Source organism: Bacillus rossius, chromosome 12 (genome assembly GCF_032445375.1).
Source record: "Bacillus rossius redtenbacheri isolate Brsri chromosome 12, Brsri_v3, whole genome shotgun sequence".
Classification (NCBI taxonomy): Eukaryota; Metazoa; Arthropoda; class Insecta; order Phasmatodea; family Bacillidae; genus Bacillus; species Bacillus rossius.
The window spans coordinates 33,378,340-33,405,825 of NC_086339.1; the positions used below are offsets into that span (position 1 = coordinate 33,378,340).

A 27,486-nucleotide genomic window follows, 5' to 3' on the forward strand; every position below is an offset into this window, starting at 1 on the left:
AGTGTTTCAAGTTTAATGTGCCTCGAAAAAGTCAAATTGATGGTTGTTTCATACGAGTGGAAAAAGATAGATGCGGAGCAAGCGTACAATGAGCGTAACGGGATACAGCGTAACGGGACAATGAGCGTAACGGGATACAGCGTAACGGGACAATGAGCGTAACGGGACACAGCGTAACGGAACAATGTGCGTAACGGGACACTTTTTCGTGCGTGCAACCGGCGTTCATCGATTTATTAGACGTTGTCACGTCAAAAATTGTAACACATTTGGCGTTGGTTGGGTTCACAACTCTCTGGTCATTTCCTTGTGGCCCGGTGACCCAGGCCTCCCACTAAACCATTGTAGGGTGTTGTAATAGCTTATAAACACATACCTAACCTATTAACATCTAAAAAAATAATTTTTAAAAGTTATGCCTTTTTTTAAAATATGTGGTTCTAGCTTGTGATAGTTCCAAGTTATGTCCTTTTATATTTAGAAGTAATATGGTTCTAAGTTATAATGGTTATTAGGTTGTGTGTATTTAAGTTATGATAGTTGTAAGTAGTGATTTTTCTAAGTTATGACGGTTTGACTTTGTGTTCTTAAGTTACGTATATGGTTCAAAGTAACAAAGTTTCTACAATATTTGTTTATAGGTTATTTATGTCAAAATTGTTTGTATTTGTATTTAGAAGTAATATGGTTCTAAGTTATAATGGTTATTAGGTTGTGTGTATTTAAGTTATGATAGTTGTAAGTAGTGATTTTTCTAAGTTATGACGGTTTGACTTTGTGTTCTTAAGTTACGTATATGGTTCAAAGTAACAAAGTTTCTACAATGTTTGTTTCTAGGTTATTTATGTAAAAAAAAATTTTTTTTGTACATTGTGATGAATATTATGATGAAAGCTTTAATTTTACTTCAAGTGTTTGTTTGTTTCTTTGTTTCATTAGTTCAAATCTTTGCAAGATAAATTCAAACCACTTCCGTTTTAAACTAGACAGCTGAAATTTAACACACTTGTTCAGTTTTTATGGAAAATAAATATATTTGGTACACACAATCCGCCATTATAAATTTAAAAAAAATTAATTTATAAAAAAATTACTTAAATTAATTCTTAAATACAATTTTGAATTATATCCTCTATATTTCAAAAAAAAATTTAAAAAAAAGAATTAATTTTTTTAAAAAATTAACTGCATTACATTTTAATATAAAAACCACACTTGGTCCTGGGTTCAAACTCGGTTTATTTGTGTAGATATATGTTTGGGAGATGTGAAGTAGTGGTTGCTCTGGGATGTGATCTGTGTTGTGTTCTGTCCCCGCGCGGCAGCTGGGTGCTCGGCGACACCATGTGCAAGCTGTACCAGTTCGTGCACAGCCTCAGCTACACGGCGTCCATCTTCATCCTCGTGGTGATCTGCACGGAGCGCTACTTCGCCATCATACACCCCATCACCTGCAAGCAGATCCTCACGCCCACCCGGCTCGTGGTGCGTATGCCTGGTGCCCGGAGCTGGTTGGGCTGGTGACTGGTGCCCGGAGCTGGTTGGGCTGGTGACTGGTGTCCGGAGCTGGTTCGGCTAGTGCTGGTGCCCGGAGCTGGTTGGGCTGGTGACTGGTGTCCGGAGCTGGTTCGGCTGGTGACTGGTGCCCGGAGCTGGTTGGGCTGGTGACTGGTGTCCGGAACTGGTTCGGCTGGTGACTGGTGCCCGGAGCTGGTTGGGCTGGTGACTGGTGTCCGGAGCTGGTTCGGCTGGTGACTGGTGCCCGGAGCTAGTTGGGCTGGTGCAGGTGACCGGAGCTGGTTGGGCTAGTGCTGGTGTCCGGAGCTAGTTGGGCTAGTGCTGGTGTCCGGAGCTAGTTGGGCTGGTGCAGGTGACCGGAGCTGGTTCGGCTGGTGACTGGTGCCCGGAGCTGGTTCGGCTGGTGACTGGTGCCCGGAGCTGGTTGGGCTGGTGACTGGTGTCCGGAGCTGGTTTGGCTGGTGACTGGTGCCCGGAGCTGGTTGGGCTAGTGCAGGTGACCGGAGCTGGTTCGGCTAGTGCTGGTGTCCGGAGCTAGTTGGGATGGTGCAGGTGACCGGAGCTGGTTGGGCTAGTGCTGGTGACCGGAGCTGGTTGGGCTGGTGCTGGTGCCCGGAGCTGGTTGGGCTGGTGACTGGTGTCCGGAGCTGGTTCGGCTGGTGACTGGTGCCCGGAGCTAGTTGGGCTGGTGCAGGTGACCGGAGCTGGTTGGGCTAGTGCTGGTGCCCGGAGCTGGTTGGGCTGGTGACTGGTGTCCGGAGCTGGTTCGGCTGGTGACTGGTGCCCGGAGCTGGTTGGGCTGGTGACTGGTGTCCGGAGCTGGTTCGGCTGGTGACTGGTGCCCGGAGCTGGTTGGGCTGGTGACTGGTGTCCGGAGCTGGTTCGGCTGGTGACTGGTGCCCGGAGCTGGTTGGGCTGGTGACTGGTGTCCGGAGCTGGTTCGGCTGGTGACTGGTGCCCGGAGCTAGTTGGGCTGGTGCAGGTGACCGGAGCTGGTTGGGCTAGTGCTGGTGTCCGGAGCTAGTTGGGCTGGTGCAGGTGACCGGAGCTGGTTGGGCTAGTGCTGGTGCCCGGAGCTGGTTGGGCTGGTGACTGGTGTCCGGAGCTGGTTCGGCTGGTGACTGGTGCCCGGAGCTGGTTCGGCTGGTGACTGGTGCCCGGAGCTGGTTGGGCTGGTGACTGGTGTCCGGAGCTGGTTTGGCTGGTGACTTGTGCCCGGAGCTGGTTGGGCTAGTGCAGGTGACCGGAGCTGGTTGGGCTGGTGCAGGTGACCGGAGCTGGTTGGGCTAGTGCTGGTGCCCGGAGCTGGTTGGGCTGGTGACTGGTGTCCGGAGCTGGTTCGGCTGGTGACTGGTGCCCGGAGCTGGTTCGGCTGGTGACTGGTGCCCGGAGCTGGTTGGGCTGGTGACTGGTGTCCGGAGCTGGTTTGGCTGGTGACTGGTGCCCGGAGCTGGTTGGGCTAGTGCAGGTGACCGGAGCTGGTTGGGCTAGTGCTGGTGTCCGGAGCTAGTTGGGCTGGTGCAGGTGACCGGAGCTGGTTGGGCTAGTGCTGGTGACCGGAGCTGGTTGGGCTGGTGCTGGTGCCCGGAGCTGGTTGGGCTGGTGACTGGTGTCCGGAGCTGGTTCGGCTGGTGACTGGTGCCCGGAGCTGGTTGGGCTGGTGACTGGTGTCCGGAGCTGGTTCGGCTGGTGACTGGTGCCCGGAGCTAGTTGGGCTGGTGCAGGTGACCGGAGCTGGTTGGGCTAGTGCTGGTGCCCGGAGCTGGTTGGGCTGGTGACTGGTGTCCGGAGCTGGTTCGGCTGGTGACTGGTGCCCGGAGCTGGTTGGGCTGGTGACTGGTGCCCGGAGCTGGTTGGGCTGGTGACTGGTGTCCGGAGCTGGTTCGGCTGGTGACTGGTGCCCGGAGCTGGTTGGGCTGGTGACTGGTGTCCGGAGCTGGTTTGGCTGGTGACTGGTGCCCGGAGCTGGTTGGGCTAGTGCAGGTGACCGGAGCTGGTTGGGCTAGTGCTGGTGTCCGGAGCTAGTTGGGCTGGTGCAGGTGACCGGAGCTGGTTGGGCTAGTGCTGGTGACCGGAGCTGGTTGGGCTGGTGCTGGTGCCCGGAGCTAGTTGGGCTAGTGACTGGGAAGCTTAAGATGAACATAACGTTCTGCCATTCCCGATTACACCCGAACAATTCACATTCGGCCAACCTCGGGTTTATTTATATATATATTTATATTTATATTTTTATTTTAATGTAGCTATACTAACCTAACTAACCGTCCATAGTGTTTTAAAGTGTTTTAATGTAGCTTACCTAACCGACCACTTTTAATATTTGAATTTATTATTTCCTGCGCAAAAATAAAACAAATCCCGAAGTTGGCCGAAGGTGAATTGTTCGGGTGTAATCGGGAATGGCAGAACTTTATGTGCATCTTAGGTCTCCCCTAGTGACTGGCTGGCTCTGACGTCGTCCAAGTCACTTGCTGCGTAGCCTCCACGCAGTCAGTCTCCACAAGGTCTTGGTCTGCTCGCAGGCTTTCACGGCCATTGTCTGAAGCAGCTTGGCCTTCTGGCTTTGCAGCCGCGTCCCAGAGGCGAATAATTCACCGACGTTTCGGTCGACAATATCAGTCGCCATCATCAGGGAACAGTTACCTCAGTAGGTAACCCAGTAGTCTTTTAATCAGCAGTCGCTCTCTGGCTGCAGTTGCAAAGCTCACACGAAAAATTGTTTTAAGCGCTATCAAAAAAAAAATTTCCCAAAAGTAAACGGTATCAAGAAAATAATAAAATCGTAGCACAGCCAAATTATAAAATGAAAAAACTGCGTGGAAACCTGAAAACTGGAAGTTATCAATAATTAAACCAAATATTTTTTTCCGCCACATATTTATTCAGAACTCAGTAGTTACCTTAGTAGGTAACTGCTCCCTGATGATGGTGACTGGAATGTTGACCGAAACGTCGTTGAATTATCCTCCTAGGACGCGGTTACAACCCAGAAGCTAAGCTACTTCTGTAAAAATGTTTGCAGTGAAGTAATTACTAAACTTCAGTAGGTACCAGCAACATAACTAAACTGTATGTGTTCATTACAATTCAAACCATGGCTTATATAACCTTTCCATGTGATTGAGGAAAAATCATGCTATAGTATTTGGCTATGGATCTGTTGTCCCAATACTAGACTGAGTATCAATAAACTTGAGTATGAAGGCCGAGTGCGCAAGAAATGCAGTAGAACATTTGCGTCGAACGCCTTATTTTTCCAATAGAACAGTCAAAATAAAGATTTAGGGCGCGGTTACACGGGAGTCTGAACTACTTCAGGTGAACTTGTTCAGCTGTTGAGTGCGGTTACACACAGTCTGAACATGTTTCGTTCGAGGCCATTTCCCATTTAACTTAAACAGGTTGGCAAAGTAGTTCAGATCGACATATCTTCTACATTAGCCTCTGATTGGCTGTTTAGAATATAAATAGTCTTTTGCAGAAATTCAAGATGGAAAGTGTTTCTGGCACAAGTTCGAGTAATATTTTACCGAATGCAACAAAAAAAATCAACAGATAATTATATATATATATTTTTTAATTGATCCTGAACTTAATTTTCTTAAAACTGAGATATGTACTCTCGCTCAAAAAATAATAAAAAATAAGTTAAAATATTTTACTGTGCATGTTGTTTGAATTCCCGATATGTAAAAAAATATTCAGCAATATGTAAACACATTCCATTTCTGCTGATAATGCTGTATAAACAAGTGAGAAAATCCCGCGTTTTCTGGATACAATTACAAAATAGAGATCAACAACACAGTAATTCGTTGATAGTAGACAATCGGTATTAGAGCTAAACACACTTTTCAGCAACTACAGTGTAACCGTACACTTTCGCGTTTGTAAACGTGTTTACTTAAACATGTTCACCTGAAGTAGTTCAGGGTCCCGTGTAACCGCGCCCTTAGTTAGGAATTGATTAAGAGACACCATGCTGTGAAGTAAAGACCACATTACAACACCCAAAACATTGCAAAAACGTCCTCCACAATGCTTATGATGGTTAATAAGAATGAATTATAATTGCCGTGGTTGAACACAGCCACTTGCGGAAAATGTAGTCCTTTAGAACTGTACCCACTGTGTGAACTCTACACTTTGCCCCAAGTGTCCGCGCAGTAATGCATGCATGGCAGCGCCAAAAACAAATGGTTTTAGGAACCACAGTTTAAATGCTTCAACCCGTGCAGAACGACATAACACAGAACGACTGTTGATTCGTGATTTGTCAACATAATTTTTTTTTTTTTTAAATTCAGCTAACGTTAACAAAGTCATTTGAGTTTGCTTGTTTAGGGTTCATCGAAACTCTAACGTTTTTTCTAAAAATATTTTGAATATAACCTAGTTATTTGACACAGAAAATATTTATCTGCACTAGTAATTAGATATGAAACCCTTGTTGTCTTCTAGCCCGGACATACAAAGTGACGTGAGATTTTATAACCTCAACAATCCGACATCTGTCGTAGCCACGTCTGCATGATTACATGCTAACTGTTTAAGCTGGTTTTATTTTTTCAGCTCATGATCTGCGTCGTATGTGTTAGACGCCCATAACATTGAATGAAGTCAAGTTTATGCATTGTGGAAACAGTTTTAAGTGACTTTTTTTTAAAAAGTTACTGTTTTAACAATGAAGATTCTAATTCATAAAATGTTAACAAGCACCAATTTTTTTTTTTTTTTTTTTTAAATTGGTCGTCTGTAAAGTCGGTTTACGGACGATAGTTTAACGTGACAACGTCATAACAAATCATTGATGAAATGATTGATCCAGAAGAAAAGGAAATATATTCGGCCTGAGACTGAGCCGTAATAGGTTTTTGCAACCAAACCATTAAGGCATTAAAAATATTATATTCTTTGAGGAAGAATTTCTTTAAAAATTATTCTATCTTTTGTATGATAAAATCTACCTCTGCATACTTTTATGAATAAAATTGAATCATTTTTATTGAATTATCACTATTTTGTATGGATACAAAGGAGTGAAATAAAATGTACAATTTAATTAATAAATTTACTTTTATTGGCATTCATTATTCAAATATATTTATTACTTTTGAAATGTTACGTGCACCGTATTTATTTTTACAAGTACAAAAAAAACGCACCTGCCAGGATTCGAACCGACAACTTTACAATTAGAAGATAGCGCCGCTGATCGCTCACTCACGAGGCCATATTCAGTAACTCATTGTTTCAGATGATATATATACATTTATAAAAATTTTGTTCACGGTAGGGGAATAATATTATTTCGTTTTTATAACTTGATTTTATAACAAATACGCATCCAAAATACACCAAAGTTATTTATATCGTGTTACAATATTTTTTAAAACATTGTGCAAAAGATCCCGGTTGTAATTTAAATTATTATGTGTAACTGTAAAACACCATTGTTGGTTCAAAACGTTTTTGAATATTCAACATTACTTTTAAATAACCGTACTGATTGTGCTGAAAATCGGTGGACAATCGTTAAATTACATAATATTAATAATTCAAACGACGAAAATATGATTGAAAAGTCAAATCGATGGTCGTTCCAATCGAGTGGAAGAGAGATGCCACGCATGCGTAGGCCCTACAATGAGCATGTAGAGAGATGCCACGCATGCGTACAATGAGCAAATAGGACACATCCGTAGTGGGACATCCGTAGTGGGACACTTTTTCGTGCGTGCAGCCGGCGTTCATCGATTTATTAGACGTTGTCACGTCAAAAAAAGTTTTGAGAAAAACAATACGGTAGTGGTAAGGTTAAAAATGAATTTATAACGTTCCAACATACCGTCCCCTGATAATTCCTAACTCCATGCATGACTTACTATTTTGACTGACCTATTGGAAAAATTAGCCGTTCGATTTAAGTTTTCTACTGCATATCTTGCGCATGCGGTCTTCATCTATACTTTAGTCTATGGTATAGACTTGTAGTATTGGTACAACAATAATGATGGGTTATAAGAAACACATATAAATACTATGTGTATAACATGTAACACATGGAAATGTTTTAATCTATGGTTTGAATAGTTCTGTATACAGATAGTTCTGTTGCTGGTAATGAAGTATAGTAATTATTTTATTTTAAACATATTGCAGAACAAAACTTAGTTATTTTTTCTCTTTGTAGACTTTAACGATGATATATACTGTCTAGGCTGCGCGGTAAGGAATAAATTGTGGTCCCTGACATTTAATGACCTATTTGCCAATCTACCTGTCAGAAATGTATGTCGCAGACGAATGTAGTGGGTGCGTTCATGAGGTAAGTAAATACCGTGTCAACCAGCATTTCACAGTTCAGGTCTGACAAGTTTTTTATTCTCTGTCCTGTGTCTACATTGAACTTCGCGTTTTAATATATTAACAATAAATGTATATGTTCTCTTCGTGGATATATTAGTCAATGGAGTGGTTTTCTGATTTTAAATAAATCGGGATAGCATGTTTTAAGCAAAACAAGCAATTGATTGAAATACTAATTCAATAATTTGGTTTTATAGCTTAAAAGAAATCACGAGGTGGAATCGGAAAAATAAAAAGATTAGTTTGAGAGTGTTTCCAAACATATATTCAATAACACATCAGAAATGAATTAACATTAAAATTCAATACAACAGAATTTTTTCTTCGCTATCCGGTTGTTAAATTAAGTTGAGGGGTCATATTAATTTCGACATATACAATTATAAAATGCCAAAGATTGCACACATCAACTTCCTAAATATTTTTTTTCCCATTGTTGGGCTTCTATTTGCGAAAAAACAAGGAATGGGCAATGGTTTACATCCGCCAAATTTGAATGTTATATCAATTGCAAACATTATTTAAGTTATGACCGTGTGCACAAAGGACCATTATCAGTAAATATTTTATTTGTCTATAGTAATCACTGCAGTTTGTTGAGACGATCAGTAGCTTGGTGGTGGGGTAGAGTGCGTAGGATGGGGCAGATGTTTTTCCGTTTGCTAGAGCATTCAAAAAGTGTCGGGAGATTACTTTGCCCGTCAAACAGTTTGTGAGCACGTTTCCATAATTTTCCTGAATTAACTATAAACCAATGTTGATATGGTTCCCTACCACTTATAGAGATTATGTCTGACTACATTCCCAATCAAAAATTATTCATGCTGTTTCGTCTCTGATGGCTTCACCGAGATGTAAAACGTAATCTATATAAATAAAAAAGAGAGTTACTGTCTGCAGTTCGTGTCTCGCAGAGTCGGTGAGGCCTAAAGACGTGAAATTTGGTACCTTAAGGGTATTTTTTAGAAATTTTCATTCACCGTTCCCTTTTACCTTCATGGTAACGACTCTGACACTGTTGATGCTTTATCCACCTCCTGGCAACATATTTTGCATCGTTGATGCTTTCTTCGTCTTCTGACAATGGCTTTTACATTTGTTTAATGCTTTCTTCGTTTCCTGGAAACATCTATTGCATTATTGATGCTTTCTTCGTCTCCCGACAATGATTTTTGCATTTTTTATGCTTTCTTATTTTCCTAGAAATGTAATTTGCATTGTTTATTCTTTCTTCATCACCAAGCATTGTATTTTGATTGATCTTTTCTTCATCTTCTGTCAATGTATTTTGCATTGATAATGCTTTCTTCGTGTCCTGACAATGTTTTTGCAGTTTTTGATTTTTTATTCATCTCTTGGTGATGGATATTGCCTCATGCCTCATTCACTCTCAGATAATAATTCAGTCATTATGTAATCATAAGTATTGCCATCATATTGACATTATCAATTAAATAAATGCTGATTTGAAGGGTTTTTTTAACTTTTGATTTCAAGGTCATGTCTTTGATTTATAAATCTTCCCTTTTTTTCGTACCCCTAAAAATTCTTTGTATAAGTTGATTTTCGAAATTCCATTTAGTTTTTCCTTTTTTTTTTCGTTTCAGGTGAGGAAAGGCGTGCATATAATGAGTAGTGCGAGAGTGTTATGCCATTTGAAATCCATAGCGAAGTACGGGTACATCAGCTAGTAGAAGATAAAATAACCTATTAATAGGCCACAAAGTCTCGTCGACATTGTGTAACACCCCTCGTGCCTCAAAATAGAATTATTTGGAATTAATTAAAAGAGCCTTGGAAACAAGCTGGAAAAAAAATACGTTAAATGAAATGATATACCAGAGGCGACACGAGGTGGGAACAAACACAATTTAGGAACTTCCTGTAACAAGCAAAGGGGAAGTTGGGGGATCGTTATAATCAATAAAATAAAAACTACACGATTAACTTGATCTATAGTTTCCCTGTTTTATTTGCCCTGATTCATTATCATGTTTCCATTATTTTAACATACACACAAAAGGTTTTAACAATTTTCAAAGATTAACAAAAGGAAAACGAAAATAGGCCGGCCTGTGCTTACTAAGAGCAATTTACATTCGTAGTTTGACATATAAACATTTGCATTATGACTTTCACACCCAAAGTTGGATGGACTCGATTATTACATTGATAATTAGTTCTATTAGTTTTACAATTTCTTGAGAAAAACACTGGTCGCTGGTGAGTTGGTCATCCGGCTGAGATAGTACGTCGCTAGGTAAAGGGGAAATGTTGAAATTACATTACCACCCGGGGTCTTCAAACGATCACGGCGGGTGGTAGAAAGTTTCTTCTAATGTTTCTTCCCACGGAACAGGGAAGGGGGGGGGGGGCACGAGATGAGAGTATCAATCTCTCCCGGTCATCGAACCCTGTCTGCAACAGTCCAAATCAAAACTGATTAGAACTGGTATACAGGCAGTCTATGGGGCAGAAAATGCCCGGAAAAAAATTTAAAGGGAAAAAGGAGGGTTCGCGAATCATCACTCACCAAAACAGGGGAGTTGCCCAGCACGCTGCAGTCGTGGAGTCAGCCAGGCTCGGGAGCTCGCGAATTGCGCGGCAGGACGCGGATGATTTCTTCATAATAATAAATTTCAAAGAGAAAATTAAAAGCTAAAAAAAATAACTATTACATTGCAGACGGACTAAACTACTTGAAAAGATTTTAGGGATAGCATCCCTCAATTAGGCGACTACATAGTCGGTTGCGGCCGGATGGAAGTTTTGCAAAGTCTCGTCGACTCGCCGATAATCAAACGATCCGTCTGCAGTCGCGGCGCGAAGTGTCCCGCGTAGAAACGCGTCTCGTAATTAAAAGTAAAACTTGAATCAAAAGTGGAGGGGAGGACTGGGAGTCCGGACCGAAAGGTCCCGAAGTTCCCCGAGTGAGGGCCATAAAAAAAACTCTGATTGAAGTCTCGAAGTTGGTAGCATTGTGTCGACCTTAGCGCTACCTGTTGGGGGCTGTCTGAAATAAAAAAGAATCGACTCGCCCACGGCGTCCATATAACTCAAGGCAAAGCAGGTGCTGCTCCCTGGCGCCCTAGCGGGCAGGCAAGCGGAGAAGTTCGCGAATTGGCCGCTAGGAAGCGCTTGTGATCAGTTTTGGCGCACTCGTTTTTGCGCGGCAGACCTAGAGAAACGGTCACCGGTGTCCAGGGGGTTACGACCGGTCATTGGTCTTACTTGGAACAGAGAAGGGGGGGGGGGGGGGGTGAAATGCAACGTTGGTGGGAAACTACGCCCCGTCGTGGCTACCGAGGGGCGAATATAACACTACGACGTGATGAAAAAGGCGGATCTCAGCTCGTCTCTGCGAACTCGTCGCCTGCAAGCTGCAGCCTTGCCTATGCAGTTAGAGTCACGAAGGGAAATGAAATTACAGGCTTGAGGCGTGACTGAAGGCGGGGGAAATGGTAAGCGGTCTGCCAGTCAGTGATTAGGCCAGCAGAATTTCCGATACGCCGATGGGAAAGGGGCTCCAGAGCACTGAGACAAAGTTTAACTCAGAGGAGTACACCGGACTAACAAATTAAAATCACACTATAGTAGAGCAAATAAAATTTCCACACAAAAAAATTTAAAATCATAATAAAAATTTAAAATATATCGTGTCGAATTTACTAATTAGCGGCACATACTTCCCCCCTGAAAGACGGAGTCAGGGTGGCCCACTTGAGCCACCAAAAACCTGGGTTCCAGAAACTTACCCTGTACCAGGATCTACTGTAGTAAACTACTTACATATAAAAAAAATATCTTGATCAAATCGAAGGTATATTATAATTAATTAATTAACACTTAACGAGGAATAATGTAATGAGGAAAGTTGATCTCAGATGTTGGGAATGGTGTCACGTGACAAAACTCTAAAGATGGGCACTGTGAGGCGGGCCGAAAAGCACTGAGGCCAAAACAAGGGAAATGCGTCCTTGAGCACTCAGTGATATATGGGGATTGGAACCCCTGTATATGGGTATGGTAACCCGTAACTTACAAAATATATTTGGGAATAGAACCCCTGTACAATTGTCTTTCCATAAAAGGCCGAAGGCATTGGGACTTAGCCCTGCACAATCAGGCCATGGAGAAGACGGTCAAATTTGCTGCTTCCCCGAAGGTAAAACAGATCCTCAGTCCCAGAGTGACACAGGGCCTAAGGGTAAGATTCCCTTGGCGGGTTTTTAAATTATTGGGGTTGGAACCCTAAAAGATCAACAATCCGTATGAATGAATGAATTTTAAAAAAAATTAAATATTCGATAAATTTAGAAATTTTAGCACATACAACTCTGATGTTCAATATAACTAACTAATATTTATTATTTAAAAGTTTTCTGCAAACAAAACAATAAATTAACGACTCTTCGCACTCAAATTTAAATTATTTAAAGAAAGGTAAAATGCAATAAACCAACAATTATCAATGAAAAGGGTTATAAATTATCATGAAGCGGTTAGATCTTCCATGACTGCTGATAGGTTTCACACTGCCTGAGAGGGGGTTTGAACATAGGCCGTCCAAAGGTGAGTGCTGGGGATCTAACCCAGTAACACTCTATGGTCATAGGATTTTTCTCCTAGAGGACCGAGTCTCGGCTCGTTGGCTCGTAGGACCCTTCTTTTGCGCTGCTCGTTGGCTAGCTTGACCTAGCTCCTATTTTAGAAAAACACATAAAAGAAACCAGTTTGCCGTCTGGAAGTCACGTAGCTCTTACTTAAATAAACCATATCATCGATAGCGGTGTAAAAGAAATACAGCTTTGGGGGTAGAATGCAAAGGAAACAAAAAAAATGGCTAGATGTAACAGCTTCTGTGCTCAGAATCTATGTACGTCGCTGTACATCACATGTACGTACAAGGAAAATAAAGGAATAAACATGTAAAAGTATTAACGCAAAATCAATACAAAAACACTACAAACATTATTCTTGCTTAATTTACGAATTATGATTATTAAAAAAAATTGGACTTAATCAAAAATTAAATAGATAAAATCGTCGAACAAAATTCATGAAGATTAAAAAAAAGAACTGTCAGAGAAGTATTACTAAGTTAAAAAAAATAAAACAATTTACGTCAAGCAGCTTGTTCAAGACTGAACTTACATATGGAAAAATTAAAAATTTAAGTATCTTAAATTACCTAGAGTGTGCTAGCCTAGAGACGGGATGCTTAAACGTACCCAAATTAATTTAGTGGACCTCTCGTTGGAGGTTGAAAGGATTTCACCACTCTCGGTGATTACTATAAACATTACAAGGAGGCTAGTCACCTCGTAGGTACTTAATTTCGGGAAATACGTATTTTAATATGCTTGATTATATTATTATTATTTTAAAACTATATTATGTTTTCAAGCATTATTACTTTAATAATGTAAGACGTGAAATTCTTATAAGGCAAAAGTCTTTCAGTATAGTTTGAAATCATTATTATGATGGGGGGGAGACCTTGATATGTAAATTAAAATCTATATTTAAATATTATGTGCGTGTTTATTAGTAATGGCGTTAGTAGCCTAAAAAAAAGTACTCTTAACTTATAGTTATTTGTTCATATGTAAACTTAATAATTAAATTTAAACACATTTAGCTGACTACTGCGGGACAACAGTGGAAAACTATAAACTTATTTGACTCTCAGTCATAAAGTAACTACGGCGGGCGGGGATAAACAGAGCCCGGCGTCACGACAAAGACGTCAGCTGTGGTCACCCCTTGAAGATAAGCGGGCGGCAGAGGCCGCTCGAAGAAGGAAGGGGGGGGGGGGGAAACAAACATGACAGCTCCCATGTGGCTGTCGGGAAAAGGATGCGAGCGGAACAGTTGCTCACGTAAAAATTTGCTATGGTCCAGGATTAATTGGACAAAAACAAAAAAAATATACGTCGCGGGCATTCGTCTCGCGCTACTGGGACAGTAAGGTTCCAGGTGAGATTACAGTTGGACACCCCTACGAAGGTCGTACAGGGCGGTGAACTGAACTCGACGCGACAACGCGCGCCGTGAGAGATAAGCGGCACGTAGAGACCGGGGAGGGGTGTCTACGACCTTGTCAACAGCACGTTCGGGAGCGCGGTGGAGGGGGACAGCTGGCTGGCTGCCGGACGTCTCGCGCGCTATGCGCTAGCCTAAGTCCGCACGGGAATTTAAAACTCAATATAAATTTTAAAAATTTAACTCATTATAACTAGGGGGTGTACCAGCGATCAGTTTACAATATTATTTACAAAATTATTATTATCAAAAATTAATTTAAAAAATTTTTTGTACTTTTAATTTTAGTTTAGGTATGCTTATATTTTTCAGGTATGCCTATAGACCAAGGTAACCATGCTCTGCTACCAAGTTGTAACACCCCTCGTGCCTCAAAATATAATTATTTGGAATTAATTATAAGAGCCTTGGAAACAAGCTGGAAAAAAAATACGTTAAATGAAATGATATACCAGAGGCGACACGAGGTGGGAACAAACACAATTTAGGAACTTCCTGTAACAAGCAAAGGGGAAGTTGGGGGATCGTTATAATCAATAAAATAAAAACTACACGATTAACTTGATCTATAGTTTCCCTGTTTTATTTGCCCTGATTCATTATCATGTTTCCATTATTTTAACATACACACAAAAGGTTTTAACAATTTTCAAAGATTAACAAAAGGAAAACGAAAATAGGCCGGCCTGTGCTTACTAAGAGCAATTTACATTCGTAGTTTGACATATAAACATTTGCATTATGACTTTCACACCCAAAGTTGGATGGACTCGATTATTACATTGATAATTAGTTCTATTAGTTTTACAATTTCTTGAGAAAAACACTGGTCGCTGGTGAGTTGGTCATCCGGCTGAGATAGTACGTCGCTAGGTAAAGGGGAAATGTTGAAATTACATTACCACCCGGGGTCTTCAAACGATCACGGCGGGTGGTAGAAAGTTTCTTCTAATGTTTCTTCCCACGGAACAGGGAAGGGGGGGGGGGGGGGCACGAGATGAGAGTATCAATCTCTCCCGGTCATCGAACCCTGTCTGCAACAGTCCAAATCAAAACTGATTAGAACTGGTATACAGGCAGTCTATGGGGCAGAAAATGCCCGGAAAAAAATTTAAAGGGAAAAAGGAGGGTTCGCGAATCATCACTCACCAAAACAGGGGAGTTGCCCAGCACGCTGCAGTCGTGGAGTCAGCCAGGCTCGGGAGCTCGCGAATTGCGCGGCAGGACGCGGATGATTTCTTCATAATAATAAATTTCAAAGAGAAAATTAAAAGCTAAAAAAAATAACTATTACATTGCAGACGGACTAAACTACTTGAAAAGATTTTAGGGATAGCATCCCTCAATTAGGCGACTACATAGTCGGTTGCGGCCGGATGGAAGTTTTGCAAAGTCTCGTCGACTCGCCGATAATCAAACGATCCGTCTGCAGTCGCGGCGCGAAGTGTCCCGCGGAGAAACGCGTCTCGTAATTAAAAGTAAAACTTGAATCAAAAGTGGAGGGGAGGACTGGGAGTCCGGACCGAAAGGTCCCGAAGTTCCCCGAGTGAGGGCCATAAAAAAAACTCTGATTGAAGTCTCGAAGTTGGTAGCATTGTGTCGACCTTAGCGCTACCTGTTGGGGGCTGTCTGAAATAAAAAAGAATCGACTCGCCCACGGCGTCCATATAACTCAAGGCAAAGCAGGTGCTGCTCCCTGGCGCCCTAGCGGGCAGGCAAGCGGAGAAGTTCGCGAATTGGCCGCTAGGAAGCGCTTGTGATCAGTTTTGGCGCACTCGTTTTTGCGCGGCAGACCTAGAGAAACGGTCACCGGTGTCCAGGGGGTTACGACCGGTCATTGGTCTTACTTGGAACAGAGAAGGGGGGGGGGGGGGTGAAATGCAACGTTGGTGGGAAACTACGCCCCGTCGTGGCTACCGAGGGGCGAATATAACACTACGACGTGATGAAAAAGGCGGATCTCAGCTCGTCTCTGCGAACTGGTCGCCTGCAAGCTACAGCCTTGCCTATGCAGTTAGAGTCACGAAGGGAAATGAAATTACAGGCTTGAGGCGTGACTGAAGGCGGGGGAAATGGTAAGCGGTCTGCCAGTCAGTGATTAGGCCAGCAGAATTTCCGATACGCCGATGGGAAAGGGGCTCCAGAGCACTGAGACAAAGTTTAACTCAGAGGAGTACACCGGACTAACAAATTAAAATCACACTTTAGTAGAGCAAATAAAATTTCCACACAAAAAAATTTAAAATCATAATAAAAATTTAAAATATATCGTGTCGAATTTACTAATTAGCGGCACAATTGATTACATTATATGTGAATACACATACATAAAAGCATCAATCAGGGATATTCAAAGAAATAGTTGGTCAAAACCTAAACAAAGTAATCAATTCAAAGCTTACCAAGAGTGATTTCGTGCAATCAAAGTGAAACGTTTAATATTATGAATGGAACCCAATTACACTCATATGATGGTTCCATCTACCTAGAGGTATATTTTGCGTCTGGCAGCTAGCTTATTTGCGAGGACCTAGTGGTTTGATCCAAGCAGCCAACAAGTGAATCAAAAACCACTATATGTGTAGCTGGATATCCCGTTGCCTCAAATGACTCCCTCTACCTGGAGTTATTACTATTATTGTTTGCCACACAATTCAGGAAGCTTTAAGAACTACAAGAACATGCATCACCAATGTATGCTTAGCAGTGAGTTAATGTGCAGCTATGGGACCGTAAAACATTGCTTTACAATTATTTTTTTTAAGTTTGTACAGAATTGAAACGAGTTCTTCGATTAATTAATTTACAATAAATATTAACTAATTTATATTTATTTTTTATTGCTATGTTTTTTTAAACTTATAAGAATATCTACTAAAAAAAATTTCGCTGCTGCCACGCGAATTATAAGTTTAATTTCACTAATTGTTTGCAGTTATATGACAGTTCACAGACGACACTGTAGGCAGTGCTGCTATTGCCTACTGTGTTTTCAGCCAGTACCTAACTCAGGAGCTCAAATATGATACATAACACCGCGGTACAAGGGCATTTTGTTTAAGGCTAGAACAGTAAAATAAAAGTATGTATGAGAGTTCTGTGTTTTGAAATCCATTTAATGATGAAAAATTCAGGTTGGTATAAATCGGGCTGTAAGTTATGCCATATAATGCCAGCATTATGCCAGTTATTCGTTTGGTGGATTGAATTGGGCGGTGGGTGGTGGTGATGGTGGCGGTGTGGTTGCAGCTGGTGATGGTGGTGGTGTGGTTCCAGCTGGTGATGGTGGCGGTGTGGTTCCAGCTGGTGATCGTGGTGGTGTGGCTGATGAGCGCCGCCTACAGCGCGCCGCGCTTCTTCTGGGTGCGGACCTTCGTGAACCACCTGGACAACAACGTGACGGAGACGATCTGCGCGCCGCAGCGCAACAAGTACAACTCCAAGCTGTTCGACGTGATCAACTTCGCGGTGCTGTACCTGGCGCCGCTGTGCGTGATGACGGTGCTGTACTCGCTGATCGCCGCGGGGCTGTGGCGCTCCAGCCGCGTGCTGCGGCGGCCGTGCGGCGCGTGCGCGCAGCGGCCCGCCTCGGTGCGCTTCAGGCTGGACCGCGACAGCCAGGTGTCTGTGCGCGGGGGCGCAGACCGCCGGCCCTGCGTCACCGTGCGCGGGGACTCCTCCTGCCGCGCCGCCTCCTCCTCGCACAACGTGCTGCGCGCGCGCCGCGGCGTCGTGCGCATGCTCATCGTCGTCGTGCTGACCTTCGCGCTCTGCAACCTGCCCTTCCACGCGCGCAAGATGTGGCAGTACTGGTCGCCCTCCTACCACGGCTCGTCCACCTTCAGCAAGCTCTTCACGCCGCTCACCTTCCTCGTCACCTACTTCAACTCGGGCGTCAACCCCCTGCTGTACGCCTTCATGTCGCGCAACTTCCGCAAGGGCATGCGCGAGCTGCTGTGCTGCGCGCTGCGCGAACCGGCCGGCGCCAAGGCGTCGCGGCGCTCGTCCACGCGCTCCACGGTCAACAGCGCCGTGCTGCGCTCGTCGCTGCGGCTGCCGAGGCGCCGCGCCGAGGCGGGCGAGCTGGTGCGCAGCCGGTCCGAGCGCGCCGGCGCCAGCTGACCGGCGCAGGGGGCCGCCTCGGCGCGCTGCCTCTCCGCGCGCCCGCCGCCCGGCAGCTGACCCGCCCGCTGCAACGGCGCGCTCGTCGACACCTACTGCTGACCGCGCCGCGCACAGGACACGTGACCCAGACTGGGACCTGGGGGCGTGGCATAACCCTCGTTACTGGGCCTGCTGACAGGCTTCTACTCCGCCCACTTGTGGCTCGAGAGCTGCCCCGACGGCTGCGCGAGCTCATCGGCTCCTCGCCGAGTGATGAGCTCCGTGGAAACAACATGCAGGACGCGCAAGCTAGAATGGGACCTCGAGGGCGTGGCATAACCCTCGTCACTGGGACTTCAAGCTGCTTACCACTTTTCAGCTGGCTGACCAGGGCGGGGCTAGCTGACAAGTGCGGGGCTACTCCGCCCACTTGTGGCTCGAGAGCTGCCCCGCCGGCTGCGCGAGCTCATCGGCTCCTCCGCCGAGTGACAGCTCCGTGGAAACAACGTACAGGACACGCAAACTAGAAGATGACTCGGGCTATCCCCCCGCCTACCTGTTCGCATCTGTCCCACCAAGGCGGGGCCAGCGCCACTTGCGGCTTGACAGCTCATTTGACCCGTCGACTCGTGCAAGCTGCCAGCCCCAGCGAGAACGAGTACTGATTACGCAGCCTGGATGAGGTTTTGAGGGCGTGGCCTATAACTAGTATGACAGCCTCTATACGGCGCAGCTCTCCACTCCTGCATCGGGAAGAGGACTGGCCAAGTGCAACTGTCTTAGCTGCCATAACTATCCGAACCATACTTGCCGTATGGGCAGGTAACATGGTGCGTTCTTGTTTTAAGACTGCTCATTGCATACTCAACCTTTACACCTCAGAAAATAAATCTATGTTGGCGTGACCTTCATGATAAAAAAAAATATCTGGCTTAAAACCTCTTAAGTATGGTTCGTAACCTTACATTCGTACACATAACATGCAATGGCAAAATAATCTAAATTCACCATGAAGACAATATTAATTTTCTAAAGCCCTTTTAGTAGATAACGAGTTTACTACGAGGGTTTTGAGAAATTGGAAGACTAATACGAATATGTGTAAAATTGATCAGCTGCGATTATATAAGCGTGCAACAGATATTTCAAGTGATTTCATCAGTTGTTATCAATTCTGGTTGGTTGTAACTTGTGGTGACTTGTCAATGTTCTTTCATTTCCTTTTTAACTAAAAATGTGGTTAAATTTTGATTAATTTTTAACAAATTCAGTGATACATGAGCAACGACCGAAAATTAGAACGTATTGGTGTACAAAATATTCTTGCGACTTGTAGACTAGACTTAATTGTGCATGAATATCAACTCCTGTCTGGTACTGTAAAACTGTAAATAAATGAGTGTCGTTACAAGTTTTGAAGACATATTTTTAAATCGAACGCACAATATGAAACGTGTTTCCTACGATTGTTACGAATTTTAAAGACAATTTTTATCAGTGTTTTGATCTTTGAAAGTTGGTAATTGTTAAAAGTGCAAGGTTTCAATAATTGTCAAAGGGATGAGAAATGGCTGTTTTAATTAAGAAGCAGAAAACTAAAAACTTTCTCCAAAACATTTCTAAACCACCATAAAAATAAATCTATTATTGATGTGAAAAATATTCAAAATACTGCAGTAAACATAAAATTTTTAACCAAGATAATTTAATTCAATTTTATAACAGTACAAATTCTTCTATCGCCGAAATGTTACTTACATATGTATTCATATGACAAATTTAATTTTAAATATCTGCTACCTGTGCTGAGTACAGTAAAGAAGATGTTTATATTTGTTCAAGGCTATGTCTCAGAAAGTGTTTTTGCCATTTAGGCATAGGTCATAGTTTCATTTCCCATTCTTCATGTTCAATGTAGGTAAGATAACACTTCATGGTAAGTAGACGGGTAATAACATTGTTAATTTCAGTCTAAATACATATTTATGAATCCCTGAAATAATGTTATTTATTTTTATGTCTATTTAATCCTGTGTAATTTTAATAACACCGAATACATAAACCTACTACCATCCTATTTCATATATTAAAATTTGTAAGCCTATATGCTGAAATAATTGAAGGTGTTTACAAGATTTTATTTATATTTTAACCCCAACCACATTTATAAATGCGAACGTAATGCACTGTTAAGTATATTAAATAACTAATTTTGAAAAATAAAAATAAAATATTTAGAACAAATCTGAATGATTTGAAATTCACTACATTGCACTTTTCATTGTAATGTTTACAAAAATAGCTAGATATTTTTCAACATAATTACATATATGTGTATTGTGGTTTCAGTAAGACAAAACATTTTAAAATATGTATTTTAAGTAAATATCGTAAACATTTTATCAGACTGTTCATTTTAAGGATATATAATATGTGAATGTTGTACCATACGTATTGCTTATAAGATTATTGAAAGATAATCAGACACACTACAAGATACCCGTTCGTCGAGAATATATATACCTATAAGAATACAACAATCCTATAGTAACTACCCAAAAAATAATTAACAATGAAGTTATTCGTGGCATGTATAACATAGTTTAACATTACATTGTTTATCTCGTTCATATTATCGTTTAAGACGAAGTTTCTCCAACAATTTATTTAATTTTTGGTTACTGGCTGCTTGATCATAATTTCGCTCCGAAAAGTGGGCCTTTTAGAGATTGCACACACCAATCAATTTTTTTTAGTTAAATAAATAGTTAATATATATGTAGTTATTACTTTCAGAAGTACACTACGACTATTTAAATTCATGCATGACAATCAATACATAAAAAATTTCAACAATTTACATTTGTAAAGAAATCATCTTACTTTTTTACTCAATTACGTAAACTGATTATTCCAGTTATTTATTACCTAAAAGTAAAACAAAATGGAAGTATCATTTTTCTTCCCGTTCTTCACTTACTTATAAAATTGTCAAACATTTATGTTGTATTCAGGGTTTTCAAAGGTGACGACGTCGAAAATTAAGGATTTGCGGAAAGTTTTAGTTGCAGCAGATGACAGCCAAAACTCTTTGCAAAATAATTTAACGATACAAGAGTAACTAGAAATGCATATAAAGCAAGACAATAAAGACTCCACTCAACAAACAGGAACTAGAAAGGACATAGATTGTGGAAAAGTATTATAAAAATAAATGGCGGTATACTAATCTGAAGGAATGAAAGGATGCACGACTACTTACTGATGCTCGAACCAACAAGTGTAGAGGCGGAAGAGCATTTTCTGCCGCTGGCTACATAAGTGTTTCTTCAACAAGTAGATTGGTAAGTAACACAATATATGCCATTTGTTTTCTAAGATGATTTTTCCACAAGGATATATGACTTTATATTTAAAATACTTTTATAATTAAAGTTATACTCATTATATAAGTAGGTATTTGATGTGTAAGAAGCCAAACAACTTAAAATAATTTGGCTTACCAGAGTACTAGTAACACTATCTATAGTTAATTCTCTTAATTTTTATCAAACTAAGTTTTGATATTTGACATAAAGAACTTTTATTTATTAAATTTATAATATATATAAACGTAAGCGGGATTAGCATTAAATCCGCCAGTTTATCGCAGGACTGAAATCACTGTGGAATTACAATCCCTGTGTGAAAGTCTCTTCTAAAGATTCAACGTATTCGTCCTCAAGAAAATTCCTACAAGCTTGCTACTTATTTTATAATTAAATCGATAAAGGATAGGGTTTGTGTAATGATTGACTTAACTATTAAGGAAAAAAGTAAGGTTTCCTGTTTCTGACCCATTGATATATATTTCAACTAAAAATCTTGTAACACTTTCTTCAGGAAAGATTTTAATGTCACTAGTGGGTGTGCAACATTAGGTACTTTTTACTTTCAATATACGGAGTTTTGTAACGTAACAACAAATATTCAGTTATGAAGTATAGTTAGTGGCACCAAGCCATTTTAAAACGCACTGAACTGGAACACATGTCATACAAAAATTAAAATCATACACGGTAAATGCAACTAAATGCAATTTTTACTTAAAACTGGGATAGTATGAGCCTACGTGATTTTCACAACTCACACTTGCTGCTGAGACAAGCTGCCTCAAGTACTCTGCATACGTAGGCATCCAAGACACACCTGCGCTAAAGCTCACGCGGAAGACTGTCCACGTCCTAACGCGAAGTGGAATCACTACGACGCCTGCGAGCTGAGCTCTTGGCGGGAGGCTGATGAGGGCGGAGTGTCCTTTGTCCTGCGGCATCCTGCCGGTCGGGAGAGGAGCAGCATTAAGGAAATTGCACCTGGCGTGCTGGAGTCCCTGAAGCCAGGACAAAGGAAAGTCATCAGGAATGGGAGCAAAAAGATGGGAATAGCAAAAGAAAAGGCCAACCATTACCTTGGTTTGTATATCAGACTGGTACATTTCCACTAGGTACTACAAGAAATTATTTGTCACATGTTACGCACACAATTAGGCTAAAGTTACGTTCGTGCAAATTTACAAAATATTTGTGTTATATGTATCTTTTTTTTTCCTGAGATTTAAATAATAATAATAATAATTAACGTACCGTCACTTTAAATGTATATAAATACACTTTAGAGCATTAAATTGTAGCGGACATTTCCAGCTTTGAAGACGCCAGGCATACGCTGATCTCCCCTTTTCTCCCCTTCCTTCAGCCCCGTCCATGACGTCACTTTTTTTTTAAAATTTCCCCTCTTGTGTCTCTGCGCAGGCGCAGTCTGGGCCACCGCAGGGTATAAATACTGATGTATCCCCAGCTTCGACTTCAGTTTGCTCTCTTTATTTTCTTCAAGCTTTCATTGGTGTGGTGTATGGTGGCTGGTTCGTCTGCCGTAAAATGTTCCGAGTGAGTATTGCTTGTTGTTTGCTCGTCAGGTACGTAGTTGCTGTGCCGGTGACGTAATTTATTGATTTCACATTTCTGTAATTTTTAAAATTGGCTTTTGGCTTGCCACTACATTCCAAAATATGTCCAACTACATTACCCGCGGGATTATGAGATCTGCTAATCGTTGCTGCTGGAGACTGAGGCTCCTTTCCACCAAATGTTTTTTTTTTGTCCGGTTCCTGAACGGTAGCGAGGCACGTAGAGGGACTACACACATCCGGCTGCCTGATGACTCGCCGGGCTGACTCTACAATCGTCCGTGACTCTACAATCGTCCGGGCGCCGGAGACCATTTCGCAGAAGTTCTACACTGCGCAGCATTGGTGCGTTTACACTTCCCGCGGCATTTTACCGGGCAGTTCGTCCGGCGACCTTCAGTTCGAGGGAAGTATTGCTCCAGAGTCGCATGAAATGTGAGTGAACTTGACATTTATTTTGACAAAATTGATTTGTTCAGTTAAAAAAAAACTTTTTTTTGTGGGATAACACGCTTGAGATTTACAAGGATTTAAATTTATCTCTTCATCTTGTATCAGTTCTTCAAATAGAAAAAAATGCCCCTATTTCATCCCTTCTAACTAAAAAAAGTATATATATCCAAACAGTCTTTTTCGCTTTTTGAATATATTTGGAACAAACTTAGCACAGCGCATAATTACTGTCTTTTGTTCGTGACTGCAACACCGGATGAAATACCGGACAAGTATAATTTAGTGTGGAAATTACGAAAAAAAAAAAAAAAAAAAAAAAGTTCTCTGTCCGACAGTATTTTCGTCCTATTTCCGGGCGGTTTAAAAAAAATAATAGTGCGTGGAGTCCCTCCGTGCGGAAGAAGTGAAACTTCACTGTTTACTTCGCTGCATAGCAAGAATACCACGCGCGTGTGCTTGGGATCTACCGACTCACACTCTTTCTCTCTCATACTTTCTACCTTGGTGTACCTTTCTTTCTCTCTCCCTCTTGCGTTGGAATATTGGACGCTACTCGTTGCTAACGCTCGCGCTGGCCTGTAACAGGTATGCTACGCGCATGCGTTCGAGTGCCACGCATTCACTCTCACTCTGTATCTTTCTATACCCCTCCCTAGGAGCGTTAAACGTTTAACGCAACCTTGTTGGAAGTCACATTAGAAGTTTCACTTCAAAAAAAGCTGATAGTTTGAAAGGAGCCTTACAGTCTCCATGTTAGGTTTTCTGCGCGTCGTGCATGATTGAGTCTTGAGGTATGTTAACGCCTTGTCTCTGCCCGCTTTGTGGGGACGGACGCATTACTAACATTAGTATTTACGTAAATATTTGCCATTTTTATAAGCAAGTGAAGAATGGGAAGAAAAATAATACTTCCATTTTGTTTTACTTTTTGGTAATTAATAACAAAAAAAAATCAGTTTAGGTAATTGAGTAAAGAGGTAAGATGATTTATGAAGGAATATTTCAGCAACATACTTCAGTAATATTTATGAAGGGTTTTAATCGGTATGTTTTCTTACGTAACAATCATTACGCTTGGTAGAGCTTCATGTTGTCTTGTAACCTGTTTCGACTAGAAAAAAAACGGAAAGTGTTTATGTTATTTCCCGCAGTATTAAAACTACGTTTGAATTTAAGTTTAAGCGTTAGCACCGCATGGGGTACTGTGTTAGCTTCGATGAGTGTGCCACTTCAAGTGAGCAATTTCCTTTGCATACGTCCTAATTGACAGCATGGTCTATTTTCCTTGTACCTGAAATTTTAATAATTATTTTTGTTCATTTAAATCGTTAGGTAAACTCATTTTTTGAATGATATTACGTAATTACTATGCTTTGGCGTTACGCTATATGTATAAAAATTAATAATAATTATGAACTTAATTGCACAAAAAAATAACTCTTTTTCACACGAATAAATAAATTTTAGATATTTCAAATGATATAAAATAATAATAACAGCTTCAATTGTCAGTCGTTACGAAAACTGAGGAGTAGAGGAACACAAGCAGCGCTACGAGAATTCCGTAGCATCACTGCTGCTTCATTTCTACTACTCTCTCCTGCCGTCTCCCCTTCCGACCGTTACAACTAGCATATAGCATATAGCATATAGCATATAGCATATAGCATATAGCATGCTCCGTTACGTACCTATTCCCTCCCCTCTTTGTCGTCTTCCCATTCGACGGCAAGTACATGCGTTGGAGTGGCGTCGCCGCTGACGCATTCTCCTGCTTTATCAATCCCCCCGCCCCCCGCCCCCCACACCGTATTCCAAGGGTACCTAACTATTCCACTCATGCGATCGGAACTTTCGTTCTTAACGCTCAGAAAATGTTGCCTCCTCAGTAAAGAAGTTATACTTCAAGAACTTTGTTTAATTTTTCATGCAAATGAATACCAGAAATTAAATAATCAAATGACTGGAGTGATATTATAAATACGTTTCTGAATCAGTACAGCCATTTTACAATAGGTGGCGCGCGAGTCGTTTCAACTAATGTGTGTGTCCCTACTAATATTAAAAATGTGAAATTGTATTTGTCTGTTTGTCCTTTCACGCAGCAACGGAACAACGGATTGAAATTTTTTTTGCATATATCTAGATAGTTAATGGGCCGAGAGAGATATAGACTACATAAATGTATGAAATTCCATCCCTAATGGACTGAAAAAGGTGTAAATTCCGTTTTATGGAAGAAATCATAGTAGGCAGGTCATAGACACACAAACAGTGAGTTTGTGTCATTTCTCTATGTCCGTTACACATTCATAGGTACAGTAAGGTCTGGCCGCTTCCTACTCTTTCCTTTGGCGAAACCCATCCCCTTAGTGAAGCTTGCGGCTGCTAATGAATTTAGTAACAGTTTGGTTTACAACTTCGACAATAGATGGCGTTGCCTTAAATTCGTACCACGCTATCGTTTAGTGCGTCCGTCACGTCTTGCCTAGGAGTTACCTGCCTTCCTACAAAATGAAGCTGAAGATTGGCGTTCCGTTTTTTTCTGATGCGTAGCCGTGATGCACCGGTTTGGTGTAATCAATGTGACTTGAAAATCAATAATTTCCGTTTTTCAAGTGTATAGACCACAAACTTGGAACTAGGTTGTAGAGTTCCTTATACTATGATGTGTTTAGCCCAGGCAATGCTGGTTTAATATAATGTTATTGGCAGTTAGTGTATTTTCACGTAAACGTGCGCACGCAAGTATGTGGCCAGTTCGCGCGTCGGAAAACCATCTGGTTTATTCGTTTACGCAACAGATGGAAAAAAAAATTCTGTATCCAAAAGCACTTCAACAAACAGAATCTAAAAATAAATACGTTCTTTCCTTTAGGCAGCTTTGCAACACATGTCGGGTAACAGCTAGTATAAATATAAATTCAAACTGATCGGTAATGAATATTACTTAAAACGTGAGTGACTTCACTGGGAAAAACCACTTGCAGCAGCCATTAGCTATTAACTTCAGGCATTGCAGTATGCTTTGATTAGTCCCAATTTTAAATATTTAACTCGTGGAAACAGTTATGGCTCAAAACCTGTTGAATTGAGACAACTTTCAGTTCCCATTTCACCCCCCTTTTAAACGCCACGTGTCTTTGATCGCAGACATCTTGTGGCGTGGCTGAAGTGTTATGGATCAATTTCATCTTGAAGTTTCCAACACGTTGTAGATTAATTTCCTCGAGACTCTTGATTAAGGGGCTGGAGTTAATTTTGGGTCCCCGCTGTCATTTTAGAAAAGTAATTATGAGGGTGTAATGTTTGCAGGTTGGTGAGAGAGTAAGCAAGCTCATCTGACATTTCTGTCCTGCAAGTAAGGTTTATCTTGTACCTCGCGGCAGTAAAACTTGTGAGTCCTTTTCAAAGTTGAAAAAAATAATGTAACGGATTCATATTCTCTAAAATATTTAAATATTGTTATTTGCAACGGTCTCCTCATTTGGGAAGATTCCAGACATGAACACGCGGTACCAAAGATTTTGCACTCATTTAAAAAGCCTAGGTTACATTTGCTTTAAAATAATTTTTCCGGCGAAGAAGTTCACCTGAAGAAAATCACCTGGATATTGCATCCATTTCCTTCGACGCAAGTTACACGTCTCGGACTGAGAGCCAAGCCCGACGAGTTCACCGATTCAGAGCCACCAACGCGTAAAAAAAAAACGGCAATGGTTGCACACATAGAGAAGGGAGGAATTTGGGGGGGGGGGGGGGAAGAAATTATTGCGGAGCGCGGGCAAAACTCTCACACCACGGGACGAGAAGCCTAAGATGTCCATCCAAGTTCTTTCCCTGCCCGAACACGCCCGAATATTCACCTTCGGCCAACCTCGGGATTTGTTTTATTTTTGCGCAGGAAAAATTAATTCAAATATTAAAAGTGGTCGGTTAGGTTAGCTACATTAAAACACTTTAAAACACTATGGACGGTTAGTTAGGTTAGTATAGCTACATTAAAATAAACAGAGAAATATAAATATATATAAATAAACCCGAGGTTGGCC

At 41.6% G+C, this 27,486-nt stretch overlaps 1 protein-coding gene across 1 annotated transcript in view; it reads left to right on the forward strand.

The window, feature by feature from the left end:
* LOC134537318 (trissin receptor-like) overlaps nt 1-18,054 on the forward strand; it is a 157,282-nt gene extending 139,228 nt beyond the window's left edge. Inside the window, exons 3-4 of the mRNA XM_063377620.1 lie at nt 1,326-1,485; nt 17,236-18,054. Of these exons, the coding sequence (XP_063233690.1) occupies nt 1,326-1,485; nt 17,236-18,054 (979 nt within the window). The remainder of the gene's footprint in view (nt 1-1,325; nt 1,486-17,235) is intronic.
* The last annotated feature ends 9,432 nt before the right edge of the window (nt 18,055-27,486 follow it).